Source organism: Brienomyrus brachyistius, chromosome 17 (genome assembly GCF_023856365.1).
Source record: "Brienomyrus brachyistius isolate T26 chromosome 17, BBRACH_0.4, whole genome shotgun sequence".
NCBI classification, from domain to species: Eukaryota; Metazoa; Chordata; class Actinopteri; order Osteoglossiformes; family Mormyridae; genus Brienomyrus; species Brienomyrus brachyistius.
Genome location: NC_064549.1, coordinates 7,440,036 through 7,452,081, shown reverse-complemented (window position 1 = coordinate 7,452,081; position 12,046 = coordinate 7,440,036). Strand labels below are relative to the sequence as shown.

The 12,046-nt window shown below is 44.6% G+C and overlaps 1 protein-coding gene across 3 annotated transcripts in view; it reads right to left on the bottom strand.

The window, feature by feature from the left end:
- Positions 1 to 12,046, bottom strand: part of LOC125711804 (spectrin beta chain, non-erythrocytic 4-like) — a 77,621-nt gene that overhangs the window by 50,197 nt on the left and 15,378 nt on the right. For all 3 annotated transcript variants that reach the window (XM_048981113.1, XM_048981112.1, XM_048981115.1), the window contains 4 exons: positions 9,124 to 9,282; positions 8,329 to 8,631; positions 7,352 to 7,502; positions 84 to 954 (listed from right to left, as the gene is read on the bottom strand). In XM_048981113.1, coding sequence (XP_048837070.1) covers positions 84 to 954; positions 7,352 to 7,502; positions 8,329 to 8,631; positions 9,124 to 9,282 — 1,484 coding nt within the window. The remainder of the gene's footprint in view (positions 1 to 83; positions 955 to 7,351; positions 7,503 to 8,328; positions 8,632 to 9,123; positions 9,283 to 12,046) is intronic.

Genomic DNA, 12,046 nt, shown 5'->3' with positions numbered 1-12,046 from the left:
GGTCACATTAAATATTTCACTTATGATTTTGAACCCTTCTTCTAGGTATGAGTCGGACAAGACGGGCACACAGTGAGTCGTACCTGTGAGCCACCACTTCTACATCTTCCAGCCGTTCGGGGATGTTCATCTTATTTAGCCACTGCTCCTTCTCATCAATCCACACCTCGCAGGCATGCACCTCGCTGAACATGCGGTACACAGCCAGAGCATCCAGGAGCCACTGCTGCCGTAGGACGGACACCTCAGCCACTTCCGTATAAAGTTGTTCCACCTCAGTCATGCGTACCTGAACTTCCTCAAGGTCACGGTACTGCAGGGTTAGTCCCACCATATGCTTGCGCAGGGAAACTACATGCAGCCTATGCTTCTCAATGCCCTCCTGCACACCCCGGTGCTTCTTCAGTAGTGACTGCGTGGAATATTCATCATGGCCAAAGTCTTCACTGGACACCAACCGGTAAGTGTCTTGCAGCCAAGCGAGCACATCATCTGTTTCGACGTTGAACTGGAAGAAGTTGAGTGCATCCTGTAAATGGTTCAGCCGATGACTTGCCTGGTCTTCTAGATGTTTCCATTCGTCTTTTAGTTCCATAATCTTCTCCTGAATTTGACCTGTCCCGATGGTCTTATGATTGAGGAACTGCTTCGCTTTCTTCATCGTCTGTTGCAATAGCTTGCGTCTACTCAGCAGTTCGCCTGTCAGGGTCTTATGCTTGTGCAACAGACGCAACACGCTGCTCAAGTCTTTGCCGAAAGTCTGAGCAGCCAAAATGGCTACCTTCTCGCGAATCCAGGCCTCTGCCTCCTCCACCTCTTGGAAAAAGGCCCAGAGCTGGCGGGAATCCTCCAGCTCTGACCTCCGCTTAGCAGCCAGCTGCTTCAGTTCTTCTAGGCAGGTGGTGACGTGGTTAACTCGATTACAGATCACCTGTGGGTCACAGGGCTGATAGCCTGGAAAAATAAGCAAACTGAAATTCAAACACAAGCATGTAGATAACTATGAGCATAACATCAACTTGGCAAAAACTAGTCTATTCTACTGTTATATTTCTATATTTGGGTAGGATGTTTAAGTGTGAAACCACAATCATCCATCCATTTATCCATCCATTCATCCATCCATCCATCCATCCATTTTTTGTCCTGTTTAGGGTCACCATGGATCTGGAGCCTATCCCAGAGGCTACGGGTGCAAGAAATCACATTCATTCAAGTGTGTTCTGCAACAGACTTTGCATGCATTTACATGGTGTGCATGGGAGGGTGTTTTTAAGGTTATGTAGTTTGTTAATAGTCTTGTTTTACTAAAGTTCTCATATGTCATCGTCATACGTGAAAGTGACCCAGCACATAATTACCAAAGATAATGAAAATCAAATATGGCTCCGTTGAATTATACAGTTTTAATTTCAAACTCTTGGGGCAGTTTACAAAGGACACTTGAGTGGGATGCTTTTAAACAAATACTGTTATCCCTATAAGAACAAAAAGCAAGCTATGTGTTTAGATTCATTAAAAACAAAATGCATGCAGGTTCAAAATATTAAATACTGGCATAAAGATTTTTAAAACATCTCTTTGAACATGACAAACGCATTCACACGCCATTCTTCACATATCCTTGTAGAAAGTGACAATGACAGATTCGTCAATTTTGGAAAACTGGAAAAAAAATGTAAATATTCAGAATTGCCCATGCATAGACTTCAGCTTACGTAAAATATATACTTGAAGAGCAATCATTTTTTATAAGGGATTTAATTTTATATTCATAAACTGTTACATCACTTTTACAACCACATGCGTGTCTGTCATATTTTATGAACGTGCGGGAAAAATTGGGTAATTCCGACCCAGAGAGTAAAAGTCCAGACCAAGATTTAGTTTCAACCAACCACTTGAGCATAAAGAGTCACAGTCACACAGTGCTCAACTGGCTGGTTGAAACAAAATCCCGGTCTGGACTTTTACTCTGGACCTGAATTATCTAAATCTGCATGCGGGACAAGTCCTTTTCTTCATTAGCCAACAGTTTTATTTTGCTTGGCTCTCCAAACGTGATGAATCTGCTTCCGTCCTCTGCAAAAATTACTGACTGTATGTCTCGTGCCGTGACCGCGCCTGTCACCAGTTAGCAGGATCACCACTTAAACCATAACGCCGACCTCAAAGAGTGCTAAGGGGACACGGCAGGCAAGTGATTATTACTTCCGTCAGGGGGTGGAACAGTTTCCCTTGCCAAGTTTAAAGCCTAAGCTGGGAAGCAGCCAAGGGAGGAGAAAGAGGGACGCAGGTGTGCGTATGGGGAGTGTAAAAGTGTGTACGAGTGAGGGTGACCGTCCTGAAGGAAGCGCCACGTTCTACCTGACGGAGGATGAACGAGTGAGGGTGACCGTCCTGAAGGAAGCGCCACGTTCTACCTGACGGAGGATGAACGAGTGAGGGTGACCGTCCTGAAGGAAGCGCCACGTTCTACCTGACGGAGGATGAACGAGTGAGGGTGACCGTCCTGAAGGAAGCGCCACGTTCTACCTGACGGAGGATGAACGAGTGAGGGTGACCGCCTTGAAGGAAGTGCCACGTTCTACCTGACGGAGGATGAACGAGTGAGGGTGACCGCCTTGAAGGAAGTGCCACGTTCTACCTGACAGAGGATGAACGAGTGAGGGTGACCTCCCTGAAGGAAGCACCACGTTCTATCTGACGGAGGATGAACGAGTGAGGGTGACTGCCCTGAAGGAAGCGCCACGTTCTACCTGACGGAGGATGAACGAGTGAGGGTGACCTCCCTGAAGGAAGCGCCACGTTCTACCTGACGGAGGATGAACGAGTGAGGGTGACCGTCCTGAAGGAAGCGCCACGTTCTACCTGACGGAGGATGAACGAGTGAGGGTGACCGTCCTGAAGGAAGCGCCACGTTCTACCTGACGGAGGATGAACGAGTGAGGGTGACCGTCCTGAAGGAAGCGCCACGTTCTACCTGACGGAGGATGAACGAGTGAGGGTGACCGTCCTGAAGGAAGCGCCACGTTCTACCTGACGGAGGATGAACGAGTGAGGGTGACCTCCCTGAAGGGAATGCCACGTTCTACCTGACGGAGGATGAACGAGTGAGGGTGACCGTCCTGAAGGGAATGCCACGTTCTACCTGACGGAGGATGAACGAGTGAGGGTGACCGCCTTGAAGGAAGTGCCACGTTCTACCTGACAGAGGATGAACGAGTGAGGGTGACCTCCCTGAAGGAAGCACCACGTTCTATCTGACGGAGGATGAACGAGTGAGGGTGACTGCCCTGAAGGAAGCGCCACGTTCTACCTGACGGAGGATGAACGAGTGAGGGTGACCTCCCTGAAGGAAGCGCCACGTTCTACCTGACGGAGGATGAACGAGTGAGGGTGACCGTCCTGAAGGAAGCGCCACGTTCTACCTGACGGAGGATGAACGAGTGAGGGTGACCGTCCTGAAGGAAGCGCCACGTTCTACCTGACGGAGGATGAACGAGTGAGGGTGACCGTCCTGAAGGAAGCGCCACGTTCTACCTGACGGAGGATGAACGAGTGAGGGTGACCGTCCTGAAGGAAGCGCCACGTTCTACCTGACGGAGGATGAACGAGTGAGGGTGACCTCCCTGAAGGGAATGCCACGTTCTACCTGACGGAGGATGAACGAGTGAGGGTGACCGTCCTGAAGGGAATGCCACGTTCTACCTGACGGAGGATGAACGAGTGAGGGTGACCTCCCTGAAGGGAATGCCACGTTCTACCTGACGGAGGATGAACGAGTGAGGGTGACCGTCCTGAAGGAAGCGCCACATTCTACCTGACGGAGGATGAATGAGTGAGGGTGACCGTCCTGAAGGAAGCGCCACGTTCTACCTGACGGAGGATGAACGATTGAGGGTGACCTCCCTGAAGGAAGCGCCACGTTCTACCTGACGGAGGATGAACGAGTGAGGGTGACCGTCCTGAAGGAAATGCCACGTTCTACCTGACGGAGGATGAACGAGTGAGGGTGACCGTCCTGAAGGAAGCGCCACGTTCTACCTGACGGAGGATGAACGAGTGAGGGTGACCGTCCTGAAGGAAATGCTACGTTCTACCTGACGGAGGATGAACGAGTGAGGGTGACCTCCCTGAAGGAAGTGCCACGTTCTACCTGACGGAGGATGAACGAGTGAGGGTGACCTCCCTGAAGGGAATGCCACGTTCTACCTGACGGAGGATGAACGAGTGAGGGTGACCTCCCTGAAGGAAGTGCCACGTTCTACCTGACGGAGGATGAACGAGTGAGGGTGACCTCCCTGAAGGGAATGCCACGTTCTACCTGACGGAGGATGAACGAGTGAGGGTGACCGTCCTGAAGGAAGCGCCACGTTCTACCTGACGGAGGATGAACGAGTGAGGGTGACCGTCCTGAAGGAAATGGCACGTTCTACCTGACGGAGGATGAACGAGTGAGGGTGACCTCCCTGAAGGAAATGCCACGTTCTACCTGACGGAGGATGAACGAGTGAGGGTGACTGCCCTGAAGGAAGCGCCACGTTCTACCTGACGGAGGATGAACGAGTGAGGGTGACCTCCCTGAAGGAAATGCCACGTTCTACCTGACGGAGGATGAACGAGTGAGGGTGACTGCCCTGAAGGAAGCGCCACATTCTACCTGACGGAGGATGAACGAGTGAGGGTGACTGCCTTGAAGGAAGTGCCACGTTCTACCTGACGGAGGATGAACGAGTGAGGGTGACTGCCCTGCCTCCTGAGTCTTGTTTTGTGCAGAGGTGGGTAATTCAGGTCCAGAAAGGACAAAATTTTGTTGAAACAAAATCTTCGTCCGGATTTTTACTTTCTGGATCTAAATTACCCACCACAGGTTTTGTGTAGCAATCCTCAGTCCACGTTCAAGGAACAAGAACCTCTGAACTTTCACCCACCTGCAGAAATATAATTAGTGTTAAATTAAGCACTTATATTCTGCTGTTTATTTGGATGAGACCGCTGGAAGGAAGGCACAGTGTCTCCAAGGTCAGGGGTTCAGAGTAGCATCACCAGTTAATCCATGTCAGCAAGGACATATTGAACTATGACAGGATTTGCAAAGTACCATTTAAATCAAAAGCACCTGGATTTCAATTAAGCGCCGAGTTCTTGCTGTGTGCTGATTGGTCAGTCTCCTGTAATCATACATGTGTCACTAATATTAATGTGAAACAGCTTAAGTTTGACAGGTTAGCTAGCTAACCTACTAATCTCGCTCTGTGATACAGACAACAGGTGTCTAAAGCTTTATTGGGTTTTGATATATTTACAGGGCATATATGTGCCTTTTCAATGGCTCTTGGGGTTTACTCAGTGCTCATTTTCAGTTAGAGGCCAGTTCTTTATACCTTATTCCAGTCTCCAGCGCAGCATTCCATGAGGGTGATCAATAAAGACATCCCCTGGTTCTACGCTACAAAAATCAAGCACACCTAGTTTTTTTGTTTTTTCCCAAAATTAACCGCGGTAATTCTCCTCTACCGCTGTAAATTTAAAAGTTCTCCGGGACCATGGTAACACCGATAATGGCCTACTTACTGTTGGCAACAGAGATAGAAAAATCACCCCAGGAGCTATTTGTTTAACTCTGAAAAAATACTTTTTATTCTAAAGCATACCTCATTTTTAAGTACCAAAATGAATGAACTACTTCCGCTGAAATTTATAGACCATGTAAGTGACCTGAAGATCAACTTGCTAGCAGCTGGAGTCTGGTGATAATTTAATGCAAAGTAATATTTTACCTAGGGCATTATAAGACATAGAAAGAAAAATAAACATATAATTCCAACTATAATGATGAATAGGGAGTCCTATTAATAGGCTAGAATAAGATTCAAAGGATATATCATTATACTGGTTAAAGACAGGACATTTATTGATCAATACTAGATATTCCTAAATGTCAGCTATTACTACAAGTTAGCAATGACCTAGTTAATATTTTGGCCCACAATACTAGTTATTACATTAAGTTAATAAGAAATTCTGATAGTTGGCCAGCTATATAAAATGACTGAGAGCCCCATATCAGCTTGAACTGACACTGAAAGAATTAAAGAATGCAACTTAAGGTACACTACCTCAGTCAAAAGGTTACGCCCTGAACTGCGCACAAACTGCACACGAGCTGCGCACGGTCAGGTGCTATTTCCGTGAGACTCTTTGGCAGGCAGGTTTCCAAGTCCTTAATGCTGACGGGACTAGGACCACTGACTGCGAGGTGCGCAGGTGAAGCAGCTAAGGCAGGAGCCAAGTGCCAAGGCTGAGATGGGAATCACGAAAGACCAGGTCGTAGAACTACGCAAAGTCAAAGGGGCAGACGACACTAAGCCAAAACTAAAAACCTGAGAGCAAAACGAAAAAGTCTGAATTCACAGAACCAAACAGTAACACTTTACCTGAGGGGGCACAAGTAACTCGGTTACCATTCAAGTACAAATCATGAACAAATAGAGTAACTTCGTAAAATACATTAACCGTTATGATTGGGATGAAACAAATATGGGGTCAGTACGTAACTCACGCTTATTTTCTGGGTAATTAATAATTAAAGTAAGAGTATACTACATCATTACTTGCTCCTCTCAAGTAACGTAGTACTGAGCCATACAATAGAAGAATTAAGAAATCACACGCCAGAGAAGAGAACCAAAAGCCAAGATGGATATTTTGATTACATTCTGAAACCATCTGGAGATGTTACAGAAGGCAATTTGTGAAATGGATTCTAGTCTGTATGTGATATGGGCCAGCATTTGCAGGTCTGAGTAGTGAATGCTGGGTTATGGAAGTAAGTAAACATCTTTAACTTCAGCTAGAGAAAGCTACCGTGATTTATTGTATTTTATCCTTTTTCTTTTCAAGCAATTTATATGACATCTCAAAGTGTTAAAGTTGGTTAACTGTTCACAAAACAGTCACAGTGGTCACAATCGGTCACAGTGTTTCACTAAAAGAGGGACCGCAGAGAATCAACTATGCTATTCAAAGTGTTAAAACAAAATAAACTCAGTATTTAAAATTATATTACACTATATTTATAAGTCATATAGCTGCTAGCCGTTCACTATGCTGTGTATGTTAGCATTCTGTTGCTTTGTATCACTTTACACTGATAACATAAGTAATCATGATAAACGGCACAATCATTAAAAAAATACATCTCTTTTTAGGGCCGTATAAGCAAATAAATTTTAACATACTTAGATCCTATTTTCAGATTTAAATGTGCTCAGTGTTTAAATGTGTCCTATTGTATGGATACAGACACGGATTGCTTTAAAAGCCGTTTCCTGCAAAAATACTTTACCTTCAATGGTGGTAAATTTGAGGGCGGCAGTATTGAGCGTCTGGACTCTTTCTGCCTGCACTGTGATGTCGGCTTCCTGCAGGCTGTGCTTTTGGAGAAGATCATCCACTTCAAGCAGATGCTTGCCAAAGTCTTTGGACAGAAGTTGCATCTAGATTCAATAAATGAAAATTACATTTTAGATGATTCTACTATATACAAACATTATATCAAAAGGGGTCTATTATGCTCGTTTTCATTGTTCATAGTTATATTTTTGGGGCCTACTAGAATAGATTTACATGCGTCAATGTTCCAAAAATACATTATTTTTCTCATACTGTACATCTCTATTTACAATATGTCTGAAATGCTCTATTAGAGCTTTAAGTCCCACCCCCAATGAGCCCAGTGTGCTCTGATTGGTCAGCTTGCCTAATTGGTCAGTTTGCCCTACACGTTCTGCCCCTGTTTTGCAGTCTGCAGACAGACCCTTGCAAATGGGCAGCCAATAAGAAATGTGTAACAAGGTGACCTCACCATGCCACAGAAGTAAGGGTTGGAATTTCAACAAGGTGTTTCAGACAGATTAGAGAAGAGTCGTTTCTGTGGTGAGAGCTACTCCCTTTGACCTGTACATTAGCCCTTAAGTATTGCAGATCATTTACATGCAAATAAAGCTATATAACACAATAAAGGAAAGAAAAATTGGAAAATATTTTCCTGTTTTACTTGTTAGGTTAATCTGTATTGTAATAGATGCCATTCTGTAAATGCCAGTATCATAATATATGTGGAAAAAGTTAATGCTAGTTCATAATCCATCCATCCATCCATTTTCCAAACCGCTTATCCTTCTGGGTCGCGGGGGTCCGGAGCTTATCCAGGAAGCTACAGGCACGAGGCAGGGAACAACCCAGGACGCCAGTCCATCACAGGCTAGTTCATTATGAGAAAAATATATACTGGTTAGGACCAAGATCAGGGTTCCTAGGCACCTGCATGTCCTCCATCCAATCGATCATGTAGACCATCTCCTGGAACGTCTTCTGCAGAGCCAGGTTTTTTTCCAAACGTGCTTTTCTTGCCACCACCAGCTCTTTGAGAAGGGCCCACTGGCCCAGAATGTTCTCCTTGCGTGCCGCAATGCGCCGGTTATCGTAGTATCCCTCCGCCTCCAGCTCTGCCGCTAGCTCCACCACCACCCCGATGCGTTCTTCATACGAAGAAATGTCAGCCTCAATGGCCTCATGCTTTTTCATGGCTGCTTCTACCGCTGGGAGGTCATAGCCAAAGTTATCCTGGAAAATAGCCGGGAATGGGTTAAGGAATGTACTTAGGAGCATTGCAGCTCATTAACTAATAAAATCAGTCTCTATAAAATATAATGCTGAATCTTATATGCCAGTATTTCCTAACCCAGTCCTTGGGGACTCCCAGACAGTCCACAGTTTTGCTCCCTCCCAACTTCCAGCCAATCAAGAACTCAAAACACCCGGTTTGGGTGTGTTGGAAACTGAGAGAGATCAAAAACATGTCTGGGGATGTTCCTGAAACCTGGATTGGGACAGACTGTTCTATGCTACTTATCTGTGCATGTACTCGCAAATGTGACATGAGTAAGATTAGAAGAAATGGATGAGTTGCTCATTTCTTTGTTGTATAAACTACCCCAGAAATATCTCTTATGTCCAAAAAAAATATTTGTCACGTCCCGATTTATTAATTTAATAGTGACACATTACTTGTGGTGTCGGCTTCCTGGAGGCTGCGCTTCCTGACATCAGACTTACCTGAGATACAAGTCGCTGGTTCTCATTTAGCCATGCTTGTCTCATAGTAGATTTATGGTCAAAGCGCTGAGCAAGAAGTTCCAGTTTCTCCTGCCTTATTAACTCCGTCCGCAGAGCTACTCCCCTTTCATGCTCTGCCTTCTCCAGTCTCTCCCACATCTGGCCATAAAAATGGAAAAATAAGTCAAACCAGTAATAAATAGCACAGGAACAGGTTACTCCACAACCTTGACCAGGATAAGCAGTTAGAAGATGGGTGAAGACATGTGGAATACAGTATAAGTTTTCTTATTTTCTGTACGAAAATGTCATATCCTTTGATAGTCTTCAAGTAATTGAATGGCCGTTTAAACGTTCTGATGAAATATTATTTCTTGAAGTGGCTGAATATTTGTGGCACTCTAGGTTGCATGTTCAGTGTCTTTGCAGGTCCTCGAATCGTTGATTCTGAATTGCCCAGAGATTGTATTTGCGTGTGGATGCTTATCCATGTGTGTGTATGAGTATGGACTGTGAAGGCCGTGCATCCCAGACACATGCCGTATTGCTTCCTCCTCTAAATTCAATGTCGGACGATGTTTCCCTAAAAAGTGCCCACAGTTATTACCGGAACACTTTCTGCTCCATCATAGCGTGACCGTACAGGATAAGCTTGTGTACTAAATGGCGTGCGTTCCATAAGCCAATGCAGAAGATACTTCTGTAAAATAAGTTCACTTGTATTGCTTGGTGGGCATGTCAGATCTACATTTAGGCAGCAGACCCTGCAGCCATGTCAGCCCAAACGACATCACGGCTCGCCTGACCCCTACATATTAAACTAAGGGTGTTTAAGAGCCTCCTCAGAAGTAAAAAGGCATTATGAGGTATTATGGCTGCTCATTGTTGAGTGGGTGGCAACTTGTGGCTCACTTGCTTCCTGACCTCATGAACATTTGGACTTGGTGTGTGTATGTGTCTGTTTGTGTGCATGTATATATATATATTGCCCTTGATTGGTTTCTGAATTTAGCTTGTTATGACCCTGATTCCTGGATTATGTTTTTCTGCTTGTCATTCTCATTGCGAATCATTAAACCCACTTGCTCTGCACTCAGCTGTTTTAATATTTTACTAACAAAAATCCAGGCCAATCATTTTTCTATCAGCCAGGCCGATATGAGCCTAACTAATTAAGGTTCTCACCATCAGAATAAAGAACATGTGTGATTCGGCAGAGCTCTCGCACATCCCCTAAACACAATGTTCGCAAATTCACCACCAGGAAAACAGCGGGCACTGCACATTTGCCTTGCAGATTTTCACCAAACCGCCAGTATGATTCTTCACAGTTCTTATATAATCTTCAGTGGATAGATGAGTCAAAAGTATTTGGTGATCTTTTTATATCTGGCAATTGTAATACAACAAAAAATATGTAAAAGTGTACAAAATAAATGGTGGCAGGTATTACAAGTTGTTTTTATGTAACAATGTAAGTATATAGCAATGTAAATTTATGCAACAATGTAACTTTTAGATTGCTGCTTGGAAAGGGGAGGGGCTCACTGGGTATTCTAGCTATCTCCCACCTCCATGGTTGGAGGTCTGAATCCTGCTCTGCTTCGGGGGTTTGTATCTTCACCCTGTGCTATGTAGGCTTCCTCTAAGCACGTAGGTGATCTCCCATAAAGACATTCACTTCAACCAAGTGGCATCTGTCAGTCGACCCATCATGGACCGACACGCTATCCAGGGTTCCCTTTACCACAGAGCAAAGGCAGTAGGTCCCTTTCTGACCTTCTCTGGGATTAGTAATTGAAAGCATGTGGTGAAATGCTTTGATTTTAAATTTTCTTTCTGATTTACTTAATTAGTTCCCTCATAAATTACACACTCTCACTTTGAGAGGTGACAGTTCTCTCCATGTATGTGAAGAACCAGAGTACCCTACTAGCCATCTACGTGAACATGAAAATTCTTTAAAGAGTTTAAATCCGTGTACTTGGAACTGTTGTGATATTACCCAGCGAATCACAGTTCTGTCTTCCCTAATCATCCCGAAAAAAACAAACATCTGAGAATGCTAAATACTTTTTATTGCTCATCCATCCATCTTCCATATCCAATATAAGGTTGTGGGGAAGCCTGGAGTCTGGGAACACCTCTGACAAGGTACTGGCCCATAGCCGGGTGCACACCCACACTCAGAGATCACTGGCAATTTAAGGTCGATTCCCCTGTTTAGATCTGTGAGAGGAAACTCGTACGACATGGAAAGAACACCGGCACACAGGGGGTAAGATAAAGACCTCAAACCCAGGAAGTGTGAGGCAACACTGATACGCACTGAGGGATTTATACTTCCATATGACCCATAAATTACTTTACTTTATAGCCCCTCTTCAGGAAACCAGGTTTCTGCGAGCTTTTCGTTCTCTGACGGTGTGGTCTGTGTTAATAGCAATAAATTTTAATCATGATGAATTACCGCATCCTCGCCACTTGCGGTTTCTGAAATATTTTATGGTTACATATGTTATATCGCCAAATAACAGTTATTTCTTTGGTTAATTCAACACTGCAAATGAATAGTTTGACATACTTTTCGAAATACTTAGATGCTTTGTAGTAGTAGATGGGGAAAAAAAATTAATTTAAAGGATGACCTATATGATGTCATAGCAAAATGGGAAAATCCAGTACCACAAGAACTCCCTGCAATCTGTAATATCCCCAAACCAAGGACTTTTTTTTATGGAACCGAGGAAGAACAGCTTCAGGAGTGACCATGGGAGTGTTCCATGCAGCAGAATTTCTCTGTTAGCTGAGCTATCTTAAGCTAGAAGTTATGTCGGCCCAAAAGAAATGCTCCATACTTAACCTCTCATTCACGGCTTATCCCAGAGAAGATTATTAAAGACTGTACAGTCATAGGTGTTTG